Source organism: Panthera leo, chromosome E1 (assembly GCF_018350215.1).
Source record: "Panthera leo isolate Ple1 chromosome E1, P.leo_Ple1_pat1.1, whole genome shotgun sequence".
NCBI classification, from domain to species: domain Eukaryota; kingdom Metazoa; phylum Chordata; class Mammalia; order Carnivora; family Felidae; genus Panthera; species Panthera leo.
In genome coordinates, this window is record NC_056692.1 from 55059994 (window position 1) to 55086044 (window position 26051).

Consider the following 26051-nt stretch of genomic DNA (forward strand, 5'->3'; position numbering starts at 1 on the left):
CGTACTCCTAGCGCCCCAGACGTGCCGGCTGACCCCGGCCCTCCTTGCCGCCTTCCGGCCCGCCGTCTCCGCCCCTCCACCCTTTGTGCCGCCGCCGCCGGGTGCCCCCGGCTCCGCAGGACCCCGGCCGGGCCGGACCGCGGCGGCGCGCCAGCCCCGCGTGGGCTCCCGGTCTGCGGCCGATGGCGAGGGGGCGCGGCGCGGGCGGGGGCACTGCAGCCCGAGTCCGCGACGCGGGAGGCCCGGCCCGCCTCCGCCGCATTGTCCCGGGCCCCGCTCCCCGGCCCTGAGCCGCGCCGCCGCAGCGCCCGCCTGCCGCCCGCCGCCCGCGGGGCCATGCGGAGAGCCGCCGTGATGGAGGACTTCACAGAGGAGGAGGAGCCCTGGTACGACCAGCAGGACCTGGAACAGGGTGAGCACGGCGGCGTGGGTGCGGCGGGGGAAAGCGGGGTGCGCCCCGCGACCCCTGTCCGCTTCTCCATTGTTGAGCAGTATCACCCCGGGGAGGGCTGGGCTGGACCCGGAGCGCCGGACTCCGAGGGTGATGCGTCTGGAGAATGGGGACGTGGAGACAGGGAGCGCTGCCCGAGAAGACCCGGGCGGGACCGGCGGAGACACACAAAAGTGGGGGGAGCGGCCATTCTCTTTCCCCGAACGACAGGGGCATACTTCCCCCAGAGCACCCACCTCATCTTAGAGGCAGGAACTGCCCAGGCGCCCCTACTATAATTGGGGGCCTGAGTACTGGCTAGAAGTCTGTGAAGGCCTGGAGGTGGCTCCTTGGCTATGTTTTGCTGAGAGGAATGGTGAGTGTGTGTGTGTGTGTGTGTGTGTGTGTGTGTGTGTGTGTGTGTAGGGGAAAGTTATCCCATTCCAAATCCGGTGGCACCCTCCCCTGCCAGGATTCCTGAGCTCTAAGGCTCCCAGAAAGTTTCCCCAACTTCTTTACCCTCTACCCAGGGAGGGTATAGGGGTTTGGGGACCCTGCTGGCCAAGAAGCAGCAAAAACTTGGAGTCTCCAAACGACTCGAGGGGAAGGGGGTCCCCAGGCCCTTTTCCTCCCCGCCTTTTCCCAAATGATTCGTGGTTGGAGGGAACCAGGTTTGGGCATTCTGAACAATGCACCAGACTACAGCCTGAGTAAATGGGGAGCCACCTCCCCCACTCCCATCTGAGCGTAGAGAGGGTGGCTGGAAGGGGGTTAGAATCTGGTGATGAGGTGGCCAACGTGACATCACTCTAAACAGGGGGTGGAGCTGTAGGACAGGAAGGAGGAGGAGGCCTAAGAGGGTCAGGGCCAAGGTCTGCTGGAATACAGTCGAATCCACCCTCTCTTCCCCCAAAGTGCCTCATTCTTGGATGGTTAGAGCTGGAGGGGCAAGGAAACGTGTCCAGGAGAAGTGACCACTGTCACCCAGCAAGCCAGGCGGGTGTGTGGACACAACTCTGGTTCAGTGTCTACTAACACCCCATGCTCTGAGTGGCCTATCCATGGGACCCCAGATGCCTAGCTTTGCCCTCATGTGAGGCATCTGACCAGATCCTGGAGCCTTTGATTCCTGGCCCTGACCCGCATCCCCACGTGGCCAGATTTGCTGGTAGATGAGACTGTCCTTGTACTCAGGAGCGTGGTGGGTTAATCGGTCTCTGGGGGACCAGTGTGGGACTGGGGGTGCTGGGCTGAACTCTGCCATATTCTTCACCCTAGAGTCTAACCTCAGCCTCCCTGCCTGGAGTATGATGTCCAATACTGGCTGTGACAGCCCGGTCCCCCATCCTGGGCATTACCCCCCAAATTTTGCATCCCACACACACCCATCAGGCTGACATTTAAGTGTCAGACACCGTCCTGGGAGCTGGGAACAGTCCCAGCCCTGGCCTCCTGGGTGCACCCTGGCAGGTAGAGGTGGGCCTGTAACTAAGTGTGGGTGTTAGGATACGGTAAGAGGGCTTCATGGAAGAGGCAGGCCTAGATGGAAAGATTGGAAGCTGAGCTCCTGGGAAGATGGCTTCCTGAGAGGCTGATGCTGATATTGTTGCTGTCTCATTTCGTTCCCGCACCCCTAACAAAGTCTCTGGCATTGTGCCCGGCCCAGATGTGGGAGGAAGGAGCCAGGGAGTAGGGGTGGGAGATACACTGCTTCTGGAGAGCGAGAGGTGTCGAGACTTGAGCGGGGCCGGGCTGCCATGCTCTGGGGCTAGGGTAGGGGATGGCCATGCTGGTCTGCAGCAGCTGGCCTTGCTTTGTAGCCCCAGTAGCCAGGGTCCAGGAACAAGGAGGGAAACCAGAAATGAGGCAGTGTCAGAAGAAATTGGACTTCTTGAGCAAAAAAACACAAATGTCTGTTCGCCCTGGGTGAGGGCAGAAGGCAATGAGAGCAGAGACAGAGGGCCTTCTGGTGTAAGACTCATAAAGGTTGATGCAAAGGACCCTCTGAGCTGGAGGGTTGAATAAGGGCTGCCTGGGCATTGTAGGCAGAGTGGATGGCGTACGAAGGCACAGAGCAACATGAAAAGACCACGTGTGACTAGAAAGTAGGAGCTTCTAGAGTGCCAGGGGTGGGTTCAGAGGAAGCCTCAGGCCCAGCCAGTGCAGCACCACCTCCTAGAGCCCGGCACAGAGAGCTGGATGGGGGTGCGAAGCGTCGGCCGAAGGCCAGCTACACTGGGGTTCAGGTGCCTGTAACATCCCCCTTCCCTGCATCCAACCCCCAAATTCTCTCCTGCCCAGCTGCTCCCTGGTTGCCTCTGAGTGGCTCAGGAAGTGGTTTGTTCAGCCAGCTGGATCTCCCCTCTGTGTTTGTTTCCCCCCTGCCCTGGGGGCAGACCTCAATTTTACTTTCTGGAAGCTTGGCCTGCTGTTTGACTTTGATTCCGTTCTGTCCCAGTGGAGGGAGGCAGTTGGGACAAGCAAGGTCCTAGATCCTCACCATGTTCCTTCCGCCCACTGACACAAGCACCTGTAAAAATAGAAAAAGCCATTGATTGTTAAGCACACTGGCTCTCTCCCGCCTCTCCCTCTCTGCCCGCCTCCCTCCTCGACCTTGGACCAGGCATGGTGGGCCTTTGGTACCTCTTTCCATGCCGAGAGATGGCTGCTGAGTCACAGATGTGAAGCCCTGGGTGCCTGACCTTGAGTCTCAGCCTTGGGCAAGAGCTCTGACATGACAAGGAGAGGGAGGTGACCGGACCCCAATTGTGTGGACCCAGAGTTCCCGACATTCATGCCCTGGAGGTTGTAAGCAGAAACCCGCAGCCCTGCCAGGTGATAGATCTTCTCCTCTCACCGCCTTTATCTTTGTTCCTTCCTCCCTGTGCCTGTCCCCTGTCCCTTTCCCACCTCTCTGCTCCAGAGTCTATGGGGCCACACCCCAACCCCAACCGGTGGGGACAGTGGGATTTCAGGGTTTCTTTTCAGAGACATTCCCTTGGCTGCTGGCCACTCCCTCTCAGGCCTCTGGGGCTCATGGGGAACACATCAGCAGGCACTCAGAGGGCAACACTGCCGAAACCCACCACAGGAGACCCCAGAAAACTCCAGGGCCCAGGGTCCAGGGGAGATGCCTATTCAGACTCGGTAACTTCCCCAGCTTGGTCCAGTGTGACCATTAATCTGGCCATAACAGACTGTTTATTACTCCGATTTCTACTTCCTCCTTAGCCAGCTCTCCCATTCTCCCACCCCCGGGCCTCCCCCACCCCTGGTCCAGGGAGAACCGCACTCCACCCGGAGTCCGGAGACACCGCCAGGCCTCTGCTAGCTGGTGTACCGTCCCCAGCGCTTGGCTCCAGCCAGTCCCCTGCTCTGCACCTTCTAGACCTCTCCTGTGATCCCTCCTGGCAGCTTTGACCAGCTTAGCTTGCACTGTCATCCAGTTTCCCCGAGACACTCTCTGAGATTTTTCTCCCACCCCAGACAGCTTCTATTGTGCTCCCTTCCTCCCCACCCCTGAGTCATTGGGCGGCCTGGTTCCATGCGGAGCCTTTGCAGCGCAAGCTTCTATGTCGCTGGTTTATAGCATGACTTGCAGCTGGCCCAGCCGGCCAGCGGCAGGAATACGCACGCCCAGCTCACGTGCTCACCTGGAAGGGAAAGCATCAAATGCAGTTGTTCTTGACCTTTCTTCACTCAGCTTTGGAGCCTGAAGTCTCGGACTCTAGGTTAAGCTGCGGGAACGCCAAGCAGATCAGCCGTGGAGCCTGTGCCCCAGGGCCAACACAGGGGCCGGCATCAGTAGCAGTGGCCTCTTCACAGACCCCCCCTGACAGTTCCCGAGGGAGAAAACACTGGTGAACGTGGCCTTCTGTTGTTTTTCATTTATACCTGAGTTATCTGATACTGTTTGGGGGTGAGCCAAACGTTCGCCATCACATTACAGAGAGTAGGAAGGCGCTATGGCTCCCTCATCGCCAGCTAGCGGTGGTCTTGCTGGGCTCCCGAATTTCCACTGAGCCCTCGACATAACATAGGGCTGCAGTTGTACGACGTTAAACGGCAGACTTCACACTTTGTGGACGGACGGGTCCAGAGGCCTTCACACTTTGTAGACTTCTGCCCAACTCATAATGAATAAATTCATACTGCAAGTGGCCCATTCCCCTACTGGTCTGTATCAGGCACCTGGTTTTTCTTGCCATCGTCATCAGATGTTAATTCCTCAAAGCTGAAGCTTCTTCTGAGATCTACAGGATCATTTTTCTTTTTTCTTTTTTAATGTTCATTTATTTTTGAGAGAGAGAGTGAGGGCGGGAGAGGCAGAGAGAAAAAGAGAGAGGGAGACATAGAATCGGAAGCAGACTGCTGGCTCTGAGCTGTCAGCAGAGAGCCTGACACAGGGCTCGAACCCATGAACCGCAAGATCGTGACCTGAGCCACCCAGGCGCCCCCTATGTGATTCTTTTTCTTAATGGCTGAGGTAGCTGTTTAGGAGAGCAGCTTGTGTTTTCCCGGGCTAAGTTTTTGCAGTCTTGCTCAGGATAGCAGCTTTGCACTTGTCTGGGAAACTCCAGATGACATCCGGGCACAGGGCCCCGCGTTCCTGGCATAGGCCCGGCCTGGAGACTCCACTCTGGCTGTTTCAAAACCTTACCTTTATGTGTGGGAGCAGACTCCAGGCTTGTTCCTGACGGGCAGCCTGGCCTTTTGTCCAGGCCCCATGGCTAGCCAGGCCCCTCGCTTTCATGAGGTGATATCAGTCCTACCCCCAGCTTTGGCTGACAAAAAGCCTGAGGTCCTGCTCTCAAAATGCCCACTGTGAGCCACTGCTGTCTGGGGCTCTTCTGAGAAGAAAACCCCCTCCCCAGACCCGTCTGGTGCCAAGCAAGGGGCTCAGCTGAAACAACCGTATTTATGAAACTCGCTAGGAGGGGCTATAGAGACCCTCTGTCCTCTGGGGATTCTTGACGGATCACTGTCTGAACAGGGAAAGCATTAAAGACCTGAATCCCTGGACCACATCACATCGGCCCCAGAAGAGTTGCCCTTGTACATCTTGATCTGGATTTATACCATCAGCCTAGATTGAGGGATGTTTCAAGGAACGAGCTCTTGATGGGGAAAAGACTCAAGTTTTCTGGACAGCGTTTTGGCAGAATGAATCAAGTAGGCCTACCCTTTGTCCTGGTAATTCTGTTTCTGGGAAAGTATCTTCGGGATATAGGCAGTGATTTGCACAAAGATTTTTGTACTATGAATTTTTGTGTAGTTTCATTTTCAACGGGGGGGGGGGAATGGAAATACATAAAATTCCAACAACAATATTTAGGGGTGGCTATTGGGGACTTGTATACAATAGAATATTCACATCCACTAAAAGTGGCCATGTAGATATATGTGGACACAACTCTTTATGCCAAATTGTTTTTTTTAATTTTTTTTAAATTTTTTTTAACATTTATTTATTTTTGAGACAGAGAGAGACAGAGCATGAATGGGGGAGGGTCAGAGAGAGAGGGAGACACAGAATCCCAAGCAGGCTCCAGGCTCTGAGCTGTCAGCACAGAGCCCAATGCGGGGCTCAAACCCACAAACCACGAGATCGTGACTTGAGCCGAAGTCGGCCGCTTAACCAACTGAGGCACCCAGGCACCCCTATGCCAAATTGTTAAGTGAAAAAAGCAGGTACAAAAAACATCCTGTTCATACAAAATTGTACCTATAGCTGCTTTAAGCCCAGAGAGCTGTTTATAAGAATGGTGACCAGCATGTGACCAGCATCTTTCTCTAAATGGGGCATTTTCATCTACCTGCTTCCTCCCCTCTCCTCTCATGCCACACACACAGACTGTAACTTGTATTACTTACAAATAACCATTCTGTCATAACCATCTGAGGCCATATCCATTTGTTTATGGACTTCCCAGTTATAGATCTAAGAATATGTGAGGTACATTTCCAAGTAATTTTTGGTCACCATTTTTAACCTTTCTGTGCTGCTTGATTTTTCACATCAAGTACACTTAACACAAACCTTAAAGTGATTTTAAAAAGAAAAGAGGCTGGGACGCCTGGGTGGCTCAGTCGGTTAAGCGGCCCACTTTGCCTCAGGTCATGATCTCGCAGTCTGTAAGTTCAAGCCCCACATCGGTCTCTGGGCTCTGTGCTGACAGCCTGGATGGAGCCTGTTTCAGATTCTGTGTCTCCTTCTTTCTGACCCTCCCCCATTCATGCTCTGTCTCCCTCTGTCTCAAAAATAAATAAACGTTAAAAAAAAAATTAAAAAGAAAAGAGCCTTGTAAACCCAATCAGAGCCTATCACCAACCTCTTTAAGGGCCTTGCTCCCTAACATCAGTCTCTGTCTCTGGATTAAACTGCCTAAAGTGTTTTGTTTTGTTTTTTGTGGTTTTTTGTTTTTGTTTTTAACAGCTTTTTTGAGATGTAATTCACACACCATCTAATTCACTCATTTATTTTTTTTTCAACGTTTTGTTTTTTGTTTTTTGTTTTTTTTTTTATTTATTTTTGGGACAGAGAGAGACAGAGCATGAACGGGGGAGGGGCAGAGAGAGAGGGAGACACAGAATCAGAAACGGGCTCCAGGTTCCGAGCCATCAGCCCAGAGCCTGACGCGGGGCTCGAACTCACAGACCGCGAGATCGTGACCTGGCTGAAGTCGGACGCTTAACCGACTGCGCCACCCAGGCGCCCCTAATTCACTCATTTAAAGTGCACAGCAACTTGGGGTGCCTGGGTGACTCAGTCTGGTAAGCATCTGATTCTTGATTTGGGCTCAGGTCATGATCCCAGGGTTGTGGGACTGAGCCCCACATCGGGCTCCACTCTGAGCGTGGAGTCTGCTTAAGATTTTTTCTCCCTCAGGGTGCCTTGGTGGCTTAGTCAGTGAAGCATCAGATTTTGGCTCAGGTCATGATTTCGGGGTTTGCAAGTTTGAGCCCTGCATCAGGCTCTGTGCTGACTATGCAGAGTCTGCTTCGGATTCTGTCTCCTTCTATCTCTGCCCCTACCCCCATTCGCGCACCGCACTCTCTCCCTCTCTCCAAATAAGGAAATAAACATTAAAATATATATGTGTGTGTGTGTGTGTGTGTGTGTGTCTGTGTCTGTGTGCGTGTATATGTGTATATATATAATATATATATATAGGGGCACCTGGGTAGCTCGGTCAGTGACCTTGGCTCAGGTCACGATCTCACAGTTCATGAATTCGAGCCCCACGTGAGGCTCTGTGCTGACAGCTCACAGCCTAGAGCCTGCTTCAGATTCTGTCTCCGTCTCTCTCTGCCCCTCCCCACTCAAGCACTATCTCTCTCTCAAATATAAATAAACATTAAAACAATTTTTAATATATATAAATAAAAGAAATAATACATTTTTCCTTTATGATAATAAGTATGTTATTTCCCTTGTTTCTAAGAAGAATGAGGCATATATACGGAGGAATATCTACTCCAAATGTCTAGGGGCCCTCACACAACTCCACACCCACTAAAGAGAATTTTTAGGAATACCAGCACCTGCCACTTCCTTTTAATCCTCCCCCCCACCACACAGCCCCCCAGAAACAGGCTAGACCCCCTCCCTGACTGCCCCTCTGACAGTGTTCATGCACCTTTGGCTGGGGGAGGGGAGAGCACGTTCCAGTCCTAGGGTACAAGAATCAGGGCTGCTGGGGGGGGGGGGGGGGGAAGAGGATGATGGTTTTGCTGCCCAGAGAAAGGAGGTTTCTGAGAGGGGTGCATGTCACTAGGACCAGATGGTCCCCAACCAGGGCCGGGAGACCTGAATTCTGCTTCCAGTGTGGCCATAACCTTGGATGGGTCATTCTTCTGTCTCCTTCTCCAGCCTGGCCTCCATGAAATAAGGAGGTTGGGCCAAAGAGCTCTGAAGCCTCATCCAATTTTTTTTTTTTTTTTAAATAAAGGCATAGCTTATTCTTTTTTTTTTAAGATTTTTTTTTTATTTTTAAGTAATCCCTACACCCAACCTGAGGCTTGAAGTCACAGCTCCGAGATCAAGAGTGACACACTCTACTGACTGAGCCAGCCAGGCGCCCCTCATCCGATTCTAATACCCAGCAAGTCTTTCTGTTTCCTTCGCCGCGCGGCGAGCTCCTAGTCACCCTTCCAAACCCAAAGCTGCCCATTGCCTGAGCCTCCCACTGATCCCAGGAAGAGTGAGCTCTCCCTTACCTATCATCCCAGGGCACTTGGCCCCACGTCTGTCGATTCTCTTAGCACATTCCTCTCACTCGTTCTTTCAGAAAATATTTATTATGCCCCTGCTGTTGCAGGGCCTGGGATATCAGTGAACAAAATGGGCAAAATCTCTGCCCTCTGAGCTTACAATTAGTCGGGGGCGGGGGGGGGGGGACATGAACACGATAAATGAGCAAATTGGTAAGTTAGATGGTGATACTCGCGAAGGAGAAAAATTAAACAGAGAGGGAGTATGAGGCAGGGGAGGGTGTGGTTTTGAGTCAGCGGTCAGGGAAGGGCTCCTGGAGAAGGTGACATTTAAGCACAGATTGGAAGGTGAGGAGGGATGAGGCTTGGGAGTGTCTGGGGAGAGGACACTGCAGGCAGAAGCGACGGTCAGTGTAAAGTCTTCGCTCCCGGCTTTCATCCACTCCCAGACCTGCGGGCTCCCTGAGGCCAGCTCGTGTCCCGGTTGTCTTGGAGTCCCGAAGGCACAGAGTGAATGCTCGGAACGTTCCCGGGAGTCCTCTGAGCCCATTCAGCTGCTCATGTTTCTCCCACCCTCTGCCCCCTCTCCACTAGACTTGCACTTGGCCGCAGAGCTGGGGAAGACCCTGCTGGAGAGGAACAAGGAGCTGGAGGAGTCTCTGCAGCAGATGTATGCCACCAATGAGGAGCAAGTGCAGGAGATCGAGGTGAGGGGCCACGGAGGCCCTGCACGTGCTCCCCCCCCCGCATTGTGGACCCCTTGGCCTGTGATGCCCTTGTATAACTTAGGGAAAGGTGCCCTCTTAGCGGATGCAGCCTTGGCCCTACAGCCTCTTGCCGGTTCACAACCTGTACAACTATCCCAGGCAGCCGTTGCTCCACCATCATTACCCGCCCCCCTGCTGCAGACCAATACCTCCAGGCAAACGTGTTCCTAGAAGTAGGAGAATGGCCCACGTGAGCACACCGTCCCCAGCCCTGTCCGCCTTCTCCCCTCCAGTACCTAACCAAGCAGCTGGACACGCTGCGGCACATGAATGAGCAGCATGCCAAAGTGTACGAACAGCTGGACCTGACAGCCCGCGACCTGGAGCTGACCAACCAGAAGCTGGTGCTGGAGAGTAAGGCTGCCCAGCAGAAGATCCATGGGTGAGGGCCGGGTGGCGGGCTGGGGGGCGAGCGAGGGGGAGGTCAGGTTGGGTTGCCGGCGGGCATATGGTCTGGTGGGTGTGACTCATGCTCCTTCTCCCAGAAACCCGGGCCTGGGACCCCGGGATGGTGGTGAGATCGCCCTTGTCAACTGTGGTGGGTTTCACGTTCAGGCCACAGCCCTTCTTGAAGCACCAGCTAGATACCAGGCTCTGTTCAGGCACTGCGGACACAGTGACGGGGATACAGAGAGACATTCCCTCCCCTTGGGAGCTCACAGCCTGGGCGGGAAGGCAGGCATGTAAATATCTTACTGCCGTGCAGGGTGATAAGGGCTCGAAGGGTGTAGGAGGAACTGAGGTGGCACAGGGAGGATGGTCAGCTCAGCCCTGGAGGGGCCGGGCGGGTCCTCGGGCACACAGGGAGTTCCCTCTGACCTCAGCACCAGGAAGCGGGGCCCAAGGTTGCCCATCTGTCCCCACCTCCACCCCCAGTCCCTCCAGGGCTGCAGCGAGGAGGGCTGGCCCTGTCCCTTGAAGACCCTCCCATGTATGTCCCCCACCCCACCCCCAGGCTGACGGAGACCATCGAGCGCCTGCAGGCCCAGGTGGAGGAACTGCAGGCCCAGGTGGAGCAGCTGCGGGGCCTGGAGCAGCTGCGAGCACGCCGGGAGAAGCGGGAACGCAGGCGCACCATCCACACCTTCCCCTGTCTCAAGGAGCTGTGCACCAGTCCCCGGTAGGCGAGGGTGCCGCGGGGGTGGGGGGCAGTCCGGACCCTGCGCGGCGTCCCCGAGTCCCGGAGGAAGGAGAGGGTGGGCGCCAGGCGGCAGGTGGGAATGAGAGTTGGTGCATCGTCAGGCTGTTGGAGGGGCTGATCCTGTTGCCAACAACAGGCGGCAGCTGGCATTTAGTGAGCCTTGGCCGTGTGCCCACCACTCGCAGCGCTTTCATTCCCGTGGCAGTCCCGCGAGGTATGTGTTATCATCCCCACTACTCAGATGAGGAAACGGAAGCCCAGAGGTTATGTGAGCTTATCCAAGGTCGCCTCTTTACTAAGCCAGAATTCTAACTCAGGAGGAGTTAACCACTACACCTCTCAGTTCTCAGTAAACCTTAACAGGATGACCTCTTAAGATAAAAATACCTATTGTGTGTTTAGTGGGTGTTTCAGTAAAGGTCCTGGCAGGGGACAGCACCTTGCACGGAGTAACTGAGGCGTGATGGATGAAGGGGTGTGGACAAGGTGTGGGGAGACCACAGGGACACTGCAGCACGCCAGGCTTGCGACAGTGAGGGGCCGCTGTCCCCCCTAGGCCTGAAGGGGCCAGGGGAAGGAGGTTACTGGAAGGCAAGCAGGTGCCGCCTGGCCAGCACTAACCAGGGAAGGAATCTGGGGAAGACCTTCCCTGACCTCCCTCTGCTCCCACGCTCGGACCTGCTGCCTGTGGCTCCCGTTGGTCGAGCTCAGGAGAGAGCAGAAACCTGGCTGACGCAGGTCACCGTGGTCAGCCGCCCAGGGCAGAGAGCAGGGAGAGAAAGGGCGGAGGGTGGCTCCAGAGGAGCAGACAGACGATCGTGCCCGTTGGCCGGGAGATGTGTTAAGGGTGGGGAGCTGGACCCGGGACCTTGGCCGTGACCAGATGTCTGCCGGCCTGCTCCCCGTCAGGTGCGAGGATGCCTTCCGCCTGCACAGTTCCTCGTTGGAGCTGGGCCCGCGGCCCCTGGAGCAGGAGAACGAGCGGCTGCAGACGCTGGTGGGTGTGCTGCGTTCCCAGGTGGGCCAGGAGCGGCAGCGCAAGGAGCGGGCGGAGCGCGAGTACGCGGCGGTGCTGCAGGAGTACGCGGAGCTGGAGCGGCAGCTGTGCGAGATGGAGGGCTGCCGCCTCCGCGTGCAGGAGCTGGAGGCCGAGCTGCTGGAGCTGCAGCAGATGAAGCAGGCGAAGACCTACCTGCTGGGCCGGGAGGACCACCTGGCCGAGGCCCTGCTCGCGCCCCTCACCCAGGCCCCGGAGGCCGACGACCCCCAGCCCGGCAGCGGGGACGACTCGGCCGCCCAGGACGGCGTCTCCTCTCCGGCCGCCTCCCCGGGCCATGCCGTCCGCAAGAGCTGCAGCGACACGGCGCTCAACGCCATCGTGGCCAAAGACCCAGCCAGCCGGCACGCGGGCAACCTGACGCTGCACGCCAACAGCGTGCGCAAGCGGGGCATGTCCATCCTGCGGGAAGTGGACGAGCAGTACCACGCGCTGCTCGAGAAGTACGAGGAGCTGCTGAGCAAGTGCCGGCAGCACGGCGCCGGGGTGCGGCATGCTGGCGTGCAGACCTCGCGGCCCATCTCCCGCGACAGCTCGTGGAGAGACCTTCGCGGGGGCGAGGAGGGCCAGGGGGAGGCCAGGGTGGGCGAGAAGAGCCTGAGCCAGCACGTGGAGGCTGTGGACAAGCGGCTGGAGCAGAGCCAGCCCGAGTACAAGGCGCTCTTCAAAGAGATCTTCTCCAGAATCCAGAAGACCAAGGCCGACATCAATGCCACCAAAGTGAAGACGCACAGCAGCAAGTGACCCTTTCCCGGCCTGCAGCCTCCCCCCAGGGTCAGGTCACAGGGCCTCTCGTGCCTGGGCTATGCAGCCTCTGGTGAGTGAGGGAGCCCTTTAGCAGCAATATAGCCCAGTGGAGGCTGCTGCCTGGCCCAGGGAGCGTGGGGAGGTGGGGGGGGACCCATTCTGTTCTCTGCTGACTTGGGAGGTGTCCAACACCTCCCGGATCGCCCAGAACCCTCCACCATCCTGCGTCAGCCCAAAGACGCAGCTAAGAGTTTCAAAGCCAAACATCCCCATTCCCCCGGGGATTCCCAGCTCCCCAGCCCTTGGCTTCCTGACCCTGAGCCTTGCTCTCAGATTCGCGGCCAGGCTTCTGAAAGCCATTCTGGACTATTTGGCTTTTTCTTTTCTTTTTTTTTTTTTTTTTTTTGGAGATTTGCAATGCAAGGTCTCCCTGACCCCTTCCCACAACTGGAAACACTTGAAGGAGGATCCCAGAGCCAGCTGTTGCTGGTTCCAGGGGTCTCCTGGACCACCCACTGCTTCTCCCAGCTGTGACACGCTGTCATCCCCTTAGCACCAGCTGCCCCATCCCCCAGAGTCCTGACTAGGTCAGAGACAGCCCCTGCCATGCAGAGCCTCAGCCAGGCCCCGAGTGCCCCCAACTCCAGCCCTGGTGAGGCGGGCTTCTCCCCAGAGACCCTCAGCCCACTGCAGATCTGTAGCCAATCAGAGGAGGGGAACAGAGAGCCCCTCGGCAGCCATACATGAACAGTGCACCTGCTTCCCTCACAGCCAGCCTCCTGGGGCTCCAGCCCTGGAAATGCCTTCCGGCCGTTAAGCCTTCCAGGAGTCTGGATGGTGGGGAGCCCCCATCTCTGCACGCCACCTCTGACCTGCCGAGCTTAGCCTCTGCCTGCCCCCATCTCAGGGACCATGATGTGTCTCATTCACTCCCATGCTCCCCACAGGCCGACCCCTCCTCAGATCATGACTGCTGCCCCCAGAATGTCCCAGGTGTGTGCCACCAGCCAGTGGTCCTAGCATCCGCCCCTGCTCCCCCTTCACGGGGGACTCCCCAAGATTTCCCACCCTGTCCTGAACAGTATTGAAATGGGACCTGGCGGAGACCATGTCTCCCCCCTCCCGTAAAATGCTTGTTCCTAACCTCTCACCTTTGTGGGGGTCTTTTGAGGACCCAGCTGGGTCACAGGCTAAACTTTTTAAGGCTTCAGAAAGTCCAGCTTCAGCTAAGAGATGTCCAGGCCTCCAGCTTGCCCTGAGCAGTTCCTCGGGGCTTCCAGTTCCTTCTGCTACCCATCCTGAGATCCTAGAAAATAGAGGAGCTACCTAGCCCCGCGGAAGGCGGCAGCCCTGGCCTCTGCTGGGAATCCAGCAGGGACCTTCATGCCTTATCTGTTTCTAAGGGGTAAAGGGGTTTTCGTAACAAGCATGCCCGACCTCCCTGGAGGCGCCACCCTGCTCTCTGGGCAGCACTGTGATGAGCGCTGTCGGCTGGTCCTTCCGTTCACACATCTTGGAGCCCTTTGTCCTTTGGAGCTGGGCAGCTCCCAGCCCTCCATGTGTCTCTGTCATCTAGGGTGGAGGGGATAGGGTGGGGGAAGGGCTCCTGCCTGTTTGCTCCCCAGTTCTGTAGCGGCCGACCAGCGCGTCACCTTTGAAGTATACATGAGAGAAATATATTTACAAATGCTTTATTCTCTTCTTTAATAAAAAATGCACCAGTATTCTAAAAGCAGAAATGGCCCTGGGGCCATGGTCCTGTCTCTGTGCATCTCACACCCCCACCTCTCATCACACAGCTCTGGGGATCGGGGAGCTGAGAGTCCTGAGCTCCACTCCCAGGGGATTTGCAGCCAAACAGCTGAAAGCCTAGGGGTGTTTTCTGGGGACCAGGCAGATAGCAGGTGGTGGTGAAGGAAGCAGGTTCCTGGAAGAATGAGGCAGAATTGCCCACTCACTCCTGCCAGGAGGCACACTCTATCTGCCCTGCCCCCAGGGGGTGGGGGGTGTTGGATGGGGAGAGGAAGGTGGTCTTAGCATCCGGAATAGAGCTAGTAAGACTGGATTTCCCACCCCAGTGCTGCAGAGAAACAAAAAGTAAAAGCCACCCGATCTCTGAAAGTAAAAAGAAGTTCCTTATCATCCCTTAGCAGCAGCTAACTTTGTTGCCTGCTGACTTTGTGCCAGGCAGTGCTGAGTGCTTTCGCGTGCTTAGCACCTTCAGCAGCCTTAGGAGGCAGCTCTAAAATCTCTGTTTTACTCATGGAGATTCTGAGGCTTAGAGGTTAAGTTAGTAATTCGAAGTCACGTAGAAATATTTAAACCCGGGGCACCAGGGTGGCTCAGTCGGTTAAGTATCTGACTCTCAGTTTCTGCTCAGGTCATGATCTCACGATTTCCTGAGTTGGAGCCCCACCTGAGGCTCTTTGCTGACAATGAGGAGCCTGCTTGGGATTCTCTCTCTCCCTCTCTCTCTCTCTCTGCCTCTCCCCTGCTTGCGCGGTCTCTCTCTCTCAAAATAAATAAATAAACTTAAAAAATATATATCCAAACCTACAACTCACCAATTCCACTATGCAATATTTCACATTCTCTAGCTCTTTGTCATGTTCAGTTTTAAAAGCCAGTCTGACTCAGGGCAGTCCAGAAAAGAAGAAAGGAAGGCCCTGTGGGTCCCCACAAGGTAGTGATCCCCCAACTCACAGGCCATAGAGAAGGCCTGGTACCTGCAAGCTCCCGAGCTGCCGGGAATGGCCTGGTGGTGCTTTATTCTTTTCCCTTCTTTCCTCTTGCCCCTGTGAATGTCCCCTTCTTGAAGCACCATTTCAGCCTGTGGAGGACAAAGGAGGGAAAGGAGGAGAAGGCAGGCCTCAGCCTTCAGTGCCCACCTTTTTAAGGGAACAGGTGGCACCTCTCAGGCCCATTTCTTCCAGAAGGGCCTCTATTCTGGATGGTTCGGGACAGCAGCAGGTGAGAGGAGCTTGCCAGCTGCTCTTCTCTCCACCCCAGGGTAGCTTGTCTCTCTCTCCTCTACCCCCCTCCTCTCCCAGAATCCAGGCCACCAGATGGCCTGAGCAGGCTGTGTTTATTTGGGGCCATGGAAACCTACAGCTCCTTTTTTCTATCACTCTGTGTCAGGAACAGGCCTGGAGCCCAGCTTCAGAGCTATCGCCTTGGAATGGTGCTGACTTTATTATTCATAATCCCAGAGCTGTCGACCTGAGTGAGTTCCTGGCTTTGCTCCCTTGAGCAGTTTATTCCAGTCACCATGGAGATGCCTCTGTTCCCTCTGAGGTCTTGGGACTAAGACAGGGAGGGACCCAAGAGATCCCCCTTCCAGCCTACAGCCCAAAAGGTTTATGTTAATTGTCATTCCCTTTCTAGTTTGCTTTCACAAAGCCAGTGCTCAGGAAGGAGTTTATTCCCTCCTAAAGAATATGCCTGTAGCAATGAGGCTGGAGTGGTAAAGCCTGTATTTGATGACAATCTCCTGTTTCAAACCGCCAGCATCCCCTAGGGCATATTTTTCAAGGTAATAGTGCTTTTACTAAAAATAGAACCCTTATTACAAAACAACCACTAGGATTACTAACAATCACTAATCATCTATTGGGCTGTTTTTATTAATCACATTGCCTCTCAATAAAGTAATTTAGGCAACACTTAGCTGTTTCCAAACAGTGCGTCCTCTACTTTGGACCTTTCTCAGAGGTGGAATTTGTTTTGAAGTTCATGTCTTAATGATGTGGGAAACAGTAAATGGAAAATTAAATTTCTTTACAACTTACAGCCCACTGACAAGTCCTTGAGACAGCAGAGTGACATTCCTCCAAGAATGGCCAGTTGTCTTAATGTTAATACTTTGCTAGAGGAAAAACAAGTGGTTAACTGATAAGAGACCACAGTCATGCAGGACAGGAGTCTCTATCGGTTGTAATCATCTTGATGATTTACAAGCAAAAAGCAATTTTATCAATAGCCAAACTCCCAGAAACCTACAGATTGAATTTCCTGAGACCCTGACATCATCCTTGCCTTCTTAGGATAGAAAATCTTATATAATCAGTCACTCCTCCCAACTCTAGTGCAGCTCTTTCTGCCCACAGGTCCTGTCCCTGTGCTTCATAAAACCACCCTTTTTTCCACCGAAGACATCTCAAGAATTCTTTCCTGCTCGTCAGCTCCGAACCCCAACACTTCAAACTGCATCATTAAGAACCCTGAAAAAAGGGCGCTGCTTAGCCTGTCCTTGGCTGCCTGAATCTCCAACCCCCCTCCCCAGCTTTCCTTTATCTCCTGGCTAGGAGAAACTGTCGTCGTGCCCCACAAAACTACTGTTCCTTCTGTGAGGGGATGTGGGTCCACTTTTAAAGACATTCCTTTCTTGGGGCATCTGGGTGGCTCAGTCCATGAAGCATCTGACTTTGGCTCAGGTGGTGATCTCACCCTTCATGGGTTTGAGCCCTGTCTGGCTCTGTGCTGACAGCTCAGCACAGAGACCCTGCTTGGGATTCCTTGTCTCCCTCTCTCCCTGCCCCTCCTCTGCTCACACTCTGTCTCCCTCTCTCTCAAAAATAAACGTCTAAAAAAAAAAAAAAAAAGGCTGGTTTTTAGGAAAAATAAATAAGTGGCTGGTTTTAAGTGGAAAAAAAACAAAAACAACAACAAAAAACATTTCTTTCTCCACCTGCCTGCTTCTCTTCCCACCTGTTATTTGTCTTGCAGAGACTTCACACACCTGCTCCACAGGGATATGCTTAAACTGACTTGTGAATGAGCCTGAAGTTACTAAAACTCAGCTCTCGCAGAACTCAACTTTCAAAAGCACACTCCCAAAGAATTCATCTTATACATATTTATTGCGGGGGGGGGGGGGGGGGGGGGCGGGGAGGGTCTATGATGTACCAGGTTCTGGGTGCTGGGGACCCAGCAGTGAGCCAGAGCCCCCCTGGAACTTATTACAGTCTGGCTGGAGACAGAAGCAATAAACTAGAAGTAAGATTGAGTGATGTTTAAGAAAAAAAGAAAAAGATAAAGTAGAGCAGAGTCAGAGTAAAAGGGAAGGAGACGAGCTAGGTCAGGCAGGGCAGGCCTCAGTGATGGTGTGAAATTTCGAGGGGAGAGCGATCCGGGAGGGCACAGCCCCTGTAAAGGAAAGAAAAGTGTTTCTGGGGAACACGGAATCCGGGGTTCTTTTAACCAAGAGGCTCCCTTTAGAGCCCTCTAGCCAACGTCTTCGCCGCCGCTGCAGGACGTCAGCGTTCCAACCAGGTCCCCCTGGAGGCGGCCAAAGGGAAACGTCTGAAAGGTACCCGAGAGAGTGACTCCGGGAGCTCAGCTCGCCACCTCCCAGCGACCCTGGCGGGCGCTAAAAACCACTCGGAACCAAAGTCCCGAGGGAAGCGCGAGCTGGCGGACCGCGGAAGCAGGCACCCACCGGAAGCAGCGCCGACACCCGAACATGGCGGCGGCCCGGTGTCTACGCTGGGGCCTGAGACGAACCGGGACCTGGCTGCTCCCGCCGCCCGTGTGCTGCCCCCAGCGGGTTCTGCACAAGCAGGCCGACGGCACAGAGTTCCAGAGTATCTACAGCCTGGACAAGCTCTACCCCGAATCCCGGGGCTCGGACACCGCCTGGAGGGTCCCGGTGAGCGGGGAAGGCCGGACGGAAGGGGCGTTTCCCCTCCTCTGCAGTGACGTTAGGAAGCCGGGGCTCCATTGGCCAGGCTGGAGCAATTGGAGGGGCTGCTGCTCGTAGGACGTGGCGGGGGCCGCGGGAGGGAGCTGGCTGCCGGAGCTAGTGGGGCTGGGGCGGCAGATTGGGTCCTGGCGCCGGGAGGGCTTGGGGTGTGCGGGCGTCTCGAGAGCACGTTGAGCGTGTTTCTTGCAGGACCACCGGCTTTTCCGAGTTTGATCCCCGGCCTCCAGGCCCAAATGTCCGTAGCTCCTAAGAACCCCAGCGCGCCTGAAGAAAACAGGAAACAGGGCTTCGTTTCTTCAGGATGCATTTGTTGCCAGCCTGCTATGTTCGGGCTCTTTATCAGGCACCAGGGCAGGAGAGATAGGACCCAGTCAGTTCTACTGAATTTCTACGTACAGGACTGAAAAGAAAACATTCATTTATTCGCTCACTCATTCAACAAACTTCAGTTGAAAGCGTGGTGTGTGCACCATGGAGGCATGGAGATAGAGAGGTGGGGGTGGGGGAAGATCATCTGAATGCTTGTTGGAGCTTATCTTCCAGTGGAGGGTAGCAAGCAATAAATAAAATCAGAACTACAGAGTGTGTGCGATGGTTATAAGTTCTTTTGGAGAAAATAAAGCCTGGAAGGAAGGAGTGCTAAGGTAGCGGTCGGGTTGCAGTTTTAAGTAGGATGGTCTAAGAAGACCTCTGGGAAGATGACTTTTGCGTAAGGACTCGGATGAAGCAAGGCAGTGAGACTTGTTCAAGGGACGGCAAGCAGGCCAGTGGCTGAGCAGGGAAGTCAAAGCAGATGAATCCAAAGAGGAGAGGGATGGGGTGGAGGGAGGCCCGTTTACAGGGTTAACAGGTCTTTAGCTTTATTCTGAGTGTGATGGGACCTGTTGGGGTGGTTGAGGCAGAGGAACGGAATGATCCAACTTAGTTTTACCAGGATCACTCTCAGGGCGCCTGCCTTGGTCAGTCAGTGGAACGCGTGATTTGGAGTTGTGAATTCAAGCCCCACGTTGGCTGTCGAGATTACCTAAAGATAAAATCTTAAAATGCCAGCAGCAACGACAAAGATCACTCTTATAGGGACTTACAGAGAGTAGACCGTAGAATGGCAAGAACAGGAAGGCCACTTAAAAGACTGCAGTTACACAGTCAAGAGATGATGATAAGCAGAGAGGAAGCAAAAGACTCTTAAGAATGGGTCAGGTTCAGGTTCTAGTTACGTTCTGAAGAGAAAACCTATAAGATTTGCTAGTGTGTTTATTTTTTTTTTTTTTAGAATGTAATTTTTTTTAAGTTTATTTATTTTGAGAGAGAAAGCATGAGTGGGGGAGAGACGGGGTCGGGGGGGAGGTTGGAGAGAGAATCCCAAGCAGGCTCTGCACTGTCAGCGCAGAGCCTGATGGGGTACTCGAACTCTCGAAACGTGAGATCATGACCTGAGCCAGAGTTGGCCACTTAACCAGCTGAGCCACCCAGGAGCCCCTTGCTAATGTGTTTTCTATAAGAAGTGAGAATAAGAGAGGAATTGAAGTCCGGGGTGGAAGAATTGAGTTGCCATTAATCGAGATGAGAAAGTCATTTGTTCTTTCGTTCAACAAAAAGCATACTGTATACCTAATGTGTCAGACACTGTTTCAAACGTTGCAGACACAGATAAAACTGATAGGGTCCCCGCTTCATGAAGGTTATGTTCTAGTAGAAGGAGCACACAGTAAAGAAATGGGGAAAACAGGTGATGAAAAGACCAGAGTACTGGGGAAATATTTCAGATTGTTAGTAAAGGGAGTCCTCTGTGAGGAGGTTTGAGGTTTGAGGCAGCCATGAGGAGACCTCAAATAGAAATTGCCTCTATGGGTCTGGAATTGAAGAAGATTTTGAGTTTGAGCCAGACAGTTGGGAGTCATGAACACCCATAATATTTTCATCCTCATAGATGCATGAAATGTTCTAGGGAAGGAGTAAGAGAGAGAAGAGAAAGGATTCCAGGGGCATATCAGTGTTGCAAAGAGCAGGGGCGCCTGGGTGGCTCAGTCGGCTAAGCGTCCCACTCTTGATTTCGGCTCTGATCATGATCTCACAGTTCATGGGTTCGAGCCCCACATCGGGCTCGGTACTGACCACACAGCGTGTGCTTGGGATTCTCTCCCTCCTTCTTCTTCTACCCCTCCTCTCCCCTCCCCTGCTCGTGCTCTGTCTCTTTCTCTCAAAATAAATAAATAAATAAACATGAAAAAAAATTGCAAAGAGCAAATGAAGAGTGGGAAAGTCATTAGGGAGATAAGAAGGAAGCTGGAGGAAGAGGGAGAGCAGCCCTCAAGGGGGGTGGAGCCTGGCCTCCTCAGTGCTGCAGGGAGTGCAGGGGGATGAGGATTTCACTCCCCAATAATTCTAAGATGAAAAGGGATGAAGGCAGCCAGTGGTGGGGACAGATGAGGACACCATGAGTGTTGGTAGCCAGAAGAACCTCAGAGTGGGTAGTGTCTGCACTGGGCCTGTGGGCCTGGGACTCAGGTTCAAAGACATCACTACCGAGAACAACACGGGAGAGAGACGGAGGTGAGAAATCCTGGAACGAGTAGTCTCTGACATAGACCCTCAAGGCAGCTGGCTCCCCATGTGAGCCTCCTGTGGCCTAGGGAGAAACAAGGTGGCCCACCAGGTTTGTTGCTCTAGGTTAGTAGAGGGGATTCCTTTTGGAGTCTCCCTGAGACATGTGTACTGTGGAGCCTGCCCTCCCTCCAAGGAACCAGGCCTCCCATGATGCCCTCTGGAGTCCGAGGAGCCTTTTTCTGTCATCCTGATGTGATTTCGCTGGGGACCTGAAAATGGCTGTATTACGCCTGCATTGTGGCTTTATATCTTTTCTTTGATTGCCCTGGACCAGTTCAAGAGTCACAGAGCTGGTGATATTTATTTAACACTGTGTACATTATATTACAGGATGATGCAAAGCAAGCCAATGATGACATTCCTCTAGGTAAGTAATTTTGCTTTATACAAAATCAGTCAGGGGGCGCCTGGGTGGCTCAGTTGGTTAAGCGTCCGACTTCTGCTCAGGTCATGATCTCTCTGTTCGTGAGTTCGAGCCCTGCTTTGGGCTGTGTGCTGACAGCTCGGAGCCTGGAGCCTGCAGCCTGCTTCAGATTCTGTGTTTCCCTTTCTCTCTGCCCTTCCCCCATTCATGCTCGCTCGCTCTCTCTCTCTCTCTCTCTCTCAAGAATAAATAAACATTAAAAAAAAAAAATCAGTCATTTCCTCCCACCCTCACACAATCCTTCCAGATCTCTCCAGCCTAACAAAAGTAAAGAAACTGTCTCTGGGTGTGCAAAAGCAGAGCCCTTTAAGCACTTTAGAATAGCACAGAAATGATGGCACAGCCACTGTGGAGTGCTGGGCAGTGTGCGAGACGAATCAGAGCTCTTGATGTCCTCGTGACAAGGAACAGTCTTTCCAGTAGATGAGCTGATGGTTCTCCGGAAAAAGTTAAGCTGCAGAAGAATACATACAGTAAGCTACCATTTGTGTCTTACGTTTGTGTGTCTGAAACATACATTTCTATGCATATACATAGACCTGAAATGATGTACAAGAAATTGGATTCAAGGACTGGCTGGGGGAGTGGAGAAGAAAGGATTTGGTGGCTGGGGAACCCAAGTGGGGACTTCTCCCTGTGAACTGTTTGCATAACTTTAGACTTGTGTACCACCAAACACAAGGTGAGGCCTGACGGACATAGCCTGTGAAGCTGCAAGCCCCTTTTAGGGTCCAACAGTTTGCGGTGTCCACAGACCGTGCGAGGAGGAGTTGCCACGTGTGCCAGCTCCCCAAGGCCCTTGTTCAAGGTGACACGGAGACAAAGAGCCTGATCAACTGCAGCACAAGGGAGTGGCCTCCCCATGGCTTAGGAGCCGGTGCCCCGCAGCAGGTGGCATTTTGGTCACCGGCAGCTGTGCCTTGAGGCGCGCATGTGGCCGGAGGTGGCAAAAGCCTGTCTCATCAGAACCGGGGGCAAAGAGACAGTCTCATGACAGCCTCCAGGGAGACAGGGAGGCGAGTGGGAGCCCTCCATGTCTCAGCTCCTCCCCTGCCTTGGGTGCTCTTGAGTTTGGGGGCCTCACAGGCCTTCCTAGAAGACGGACTCGGCCACAGTGCAAACCCTGCCTCGGCGGCCTATGCAGATACAGGCAAGGTTGCCCACACCGTGGTAGAACCTTCCCCCGACAGTACCACGCAGTCCTTACCTCTGCAGAAAAGTGAACTGATTTGACGTTTCAAAAGGAAGAAGGTCTCTTGGAAGCAGTCCCGAGACGGGCCACCGCTGCCCACCAAGGCCCGCTGTCCACCACCACGGTTCCAGGTCTTTGCCACCCGGTCTTCTTACGGCTCACCATCCAGCCTTCCGAAATTTTCCCCCTACCATGCTTCCCTACTTTCCTCAGACACCGTGAGTCTGCTTTTCACGAACCATAAAAATAGAAGGAAGAAAGCCCATTTTACATTTTATAGCAAATCTGAGGCTCAGAGAAGCAGAGGGACTTTGCCAAGATCACAGTCGGCCAGTGGCTGTGCCCGTGTTAGAAGCAAGACTCCCAGCTCCGATTCTAGAATGCTTTCATCCAAGGACACCTGGGTGGCTCAGTCAGTTAAGCATTCGACTTCGGCTCAGGTCACGATCTCATGGCTAGTGGGCTCGAGCCCCGCATCGGGCTCTGTGCTGACTGTGCAGAGCCTGCTTGGGATTCTCTCCCTCTCTCTCTGCCCCTCCCCAACTTGTGCTTTTTCTCTCTCTCTCTCTCTCTCTCTCTCTCTCTCTCTCTCTCAGAATAAATAAATAAACTTAGAATCGTTTCATCCAGTGGGGATGTTTTTAAACACTGACTAACCGGGCCCTGGGCACCAGGAATACACAATGTCTGCCCCCTTGGAGCTTACGGTCTATTGGGATTCCACATCCACCACGTTTCAAAATACAACATTAAACTAAGTTTGTCCCTCAGTTTGAGCTTTTGACAGAGTCTTTGCTTTAAAACAAATAAACAGCAAGAAGCTAGAGCAGCCGGATCTGGGGAAATGTACTGAACCAGAAGCAGACAACCCAGGTCATAACTTTACCTCCTTTGCTGTGTGTGTGACCTTGGAAAGGCACTTGATTTTAGCTTTGAGATCTGTAAATAATCTCTGCCTTTACTGCTTTGAACGTTATGTTTGTTATATAAAAGTCATTGAAAGATGTGTGGGGCACCTGGGTGGCTTAGTCGGTTAAGCATCTGACTTTGGCTCAGGTCATAATCTCACAGTTTATGGGTTCGAGCCCCACATCAGGCTCTGTGCTGACAGCTCGGAGCCTGCTTCGGATTCTGTGTGTCCCTCTCTTTCTGCCCCTCCCTTGCTCACGCTCTGTCTTTGTCTCTCTCAAAAATAAACATTAAAAAAAAATTTTTTTAAGAAAGATGTGTAATAGGGATAGTCATACTGTATTGATAATAAATGAACAGTTTGAGCATTTTGCCAGGGGATAATCTTTTTTCGGTGTGTGTTCTGTTTTATAGATCGTTTGACGATATCTTATTGTCGGAGTAGCGGTCCTGGGGGCCAGAATGTTAACAAAGGTACAAGGCACCTTGTTTTTCACTTTGAAACTTGGCCGGGAGATGCACTTGAGTTCTATGCTTACATTCATGTGGAATAAAGGGATTGTTTTAGCAGAAGCTTAAATACCACCAGTTTATAATAATCCTCTTTATTCTTTGAATGTGATCTGATTCTTAGACTCTCAGCTGTGGGTTGCTAAGACTAGGGTTGGCTTGTGAACCGAAACAAAGGGAAATCACAGTGTGAGCTGGCAGCCAGCTCTGAGAACAGGTTTCTTTCGTTCTCATGGAACCCATGCCCTCTCCCCCTTCTTTTCAGATCCCACTAAATTGTTAGAGAAGCACTGAGCATTTAGTTCCCAGAAGTTAATTTTTGTCCAGAAGTGCCTTACTATCTTTGCAGGCTCATTCCATCACCAACCTTGTATTCCCAAATTGACACAGGACCTGTGTCACGGGTCACACCTGGCTGGGTGTCTCGCCTCCCCGTTTCAGGATTGTCACCAGCCACTGGGCGCCGAGCCTACTTGAGAGTCTCTGTGACCCATGCGCTCTGGTCCCTTTATTTACAGTGAATTCCAAGGCTGAAGTCAGGTTCCATTTGGCAACCGCCGAGTGGATTGCCGAGCCTGCGCGGCAGAAGATGGCCATCACGGTAACCACCGGTTCCTTTCTTTTTCCATCATCCCTCAGTCGTTTTTAAACCTTTTACTCTGTAGAACTCTGGTGTTGCCTTTGTTCTCTGCAGCATAAAAATAAGATCAACAAGTCAGGAGAGTTGATACTCACCTCTGAATGCAGCCGCTATCAGTTCCGAAATCTGGCAGATTGTCTTCAGAAAATTCGAGACATGATTGCTGAGGCCAGCCAGCCAGCTAAGGAGCCATCCAAAGAAGATGCTGTACTACACAGGATCAGGTACCAGAAAGTGCCCCCGAGCTTCTCTCAGCTGAGTCGTGGGGACAAGGGACTGCACGGAGAAGACAGGAGGCAGGGGGAGTCCGCGACTTCCCAGCAGAAGGTGGGAAGGCTCCGGGACCGAGAGAAACCGCTGACCCGAGCGGGGCTGGTCCCTGCTGATCCGGCTGCTTCCTTCCCACCGAGCTGCCAGCTCCTCTCCGCTTTGAAAAGCATTGATTGGGCATCTGGGCCTAACTGCGGTCTTTTTGTTTTCAGGATAGAAAACATGAATCGGGAAAGGCTGAGAAAAAAGAGGATACATTCTGTCATAAAGACAGGCAGGAGGGTAGATATGGACTGAAATCCTCCTCCAGAGCTGACACAGACCCTCTTCAGGACATCCAGGCAGCCGCGAGCTCTAACACCATCAGGAGACCCCTTGTTGTTTGCGGCTGTTAATGCTTGGCTTTAACGTGGGCGCCACCATGAGAATGTTCATTTGGAAGGAGGGTGGCAGGCACTGGTTGCAAAGGTCTTTATAGGCAATCACATGTTGTCAAACCTTAATTATCCACTTAATGCATTAGCTGTAGTAAAGTGCAGTAAACGCAGTGGGCTTCGCCTCTCATTCAGAATGCTTCAGAACAGAATTCGGACCTTTTCTGTATGTTGAAATCTGCCTCACGATTGTTGACCAGCACCGGTCAGCCAGGCGGAAATAAGAACGAGCTGCGGTATCTGCGCTCAGGGAACACACCTCGGGTTAGGAGGGCTGAGACAGGGAGGGGGCACCTGAGCTGGGCCTTGAAAAGGGACTAGAATTTTAGTAGAGGTGCGGGAGGGACACGCCAGTTGGCGGGAACCGTATGAATAAGACAAACCAAAGAAAAGGCTGGGGTGGAGAAGCTGAGGGAGCCATCTGAATGGTGGATTCGCGCCATGGGTTGCGGGAGGTAAGACTGGAAAGGAGACAGAAGCTCAATGTGGAGACTCGAATTCAAGTTCGAGAGTTTAGATTTTTTTTTTAACATTAGGTCCTGCTGGGTTTTATTTATTTATTTATTTAATTTTGGAAAGAGAGCATGAGTGGGGGAAGGGGCAGAGAGAGACGGGGACAGAGGATCCAAAACTGGCTCTGTGCTGACAGCAGACAGCCGGATTCGGGGCTGAAACTCATGAACCATGAGATCATGACCTGAGCCAAAGTCGGACACTTCGCCAACTGTGCCACCCAGGCACCCCTCTAGAATTTAGATTTTAAGAAATGTAGGTGACCAAGAAATGCTGAGGTTGTTCAGCAGGAAGGAACGCCGTGTGTTAGGTTGCTGTCACATGCTGTGGGATTTTAGAGGCAGGAAAAGAGTAAGTCAGACCTGAAAATAGATTTTTGCCATCCTATGGGTATGGGAAGAACCCAGGCCGGCATGACTAAAGCAGATTACTCTGGTGTGTATGAATTTCTTGGAATGTTCTCTGTAATTTTGATCTAGTTCACCTGTTCAGCAA

The 26051-nt window shown here is 53.2% G+C and overlaps 2 protein-coding genes across 3 annotated transcripts; both read left to right on the forward strand.

Annotated features, from left to right (window-relative positions):
• Positions 1 to 254: 254 nt before the first annotated feature.
• Positions 255 to 14084, forward strand: CDR2L (cerebellar degeneration related protein 2 like). 2 transcript variants are annotated; one of them, XM_042916784.1, is made up of 6 exons: positions 255 to 412; positions 9239 to 9351; positions 9645 to 9765; positions 9897 to 10090; positions 10367 to 10531; positions 11462 to 14084. In XM_042916784.1, the coding sequence occupies exons 1-6, from the start codon at positions 337 to 339 to the stop codon at positions 12428 to 12430; spliced, it is 1638 nt and encodes a 545-aa protein (XP_042772718.1). In that variant the 5' UTR covers positions 255 to 336; the 3' UTR covers positions 12431 to 14084. The 2 variants fall into 2 exon arrangements, with proteins under 2 accessions (XP_042772718.1, XP_042772719.1); XM_042916785.1 differs by lacking the exon at positions 9897 to 10090 and having other exon boundaries at positions 9645 to 9793.
• A 3691-nt stretch (positions 14085 to 17775) lies between these two features.
• MRPL58 (mitochondrial ribosomal protein L58) lies at positions 17776 to 25006 on the forward strand. Its single transcript, XM_042916565.1, has 6 exons — positions 17776 to 18003; positions 20995 to 21031; positions 23604 to 23663; positions 24218 to 24300; positions 24394 to 24563; positions 24822 to 25006. The coding sequence occupies exons 1-6, from the start codon at positions 17818 to 17820 to the stop codon at positions 24904 to 24906; spliced, it is 621 nt and encodes a 206-aa protein (XP_042772499.1). The 5' UTR covers positions 17776 to 17817; the 3' UTR covers positions 24907 to 25006.
• The last annotated feature ends 1045 nt before the right edge of the window (positions 25007 to 26051 follow it).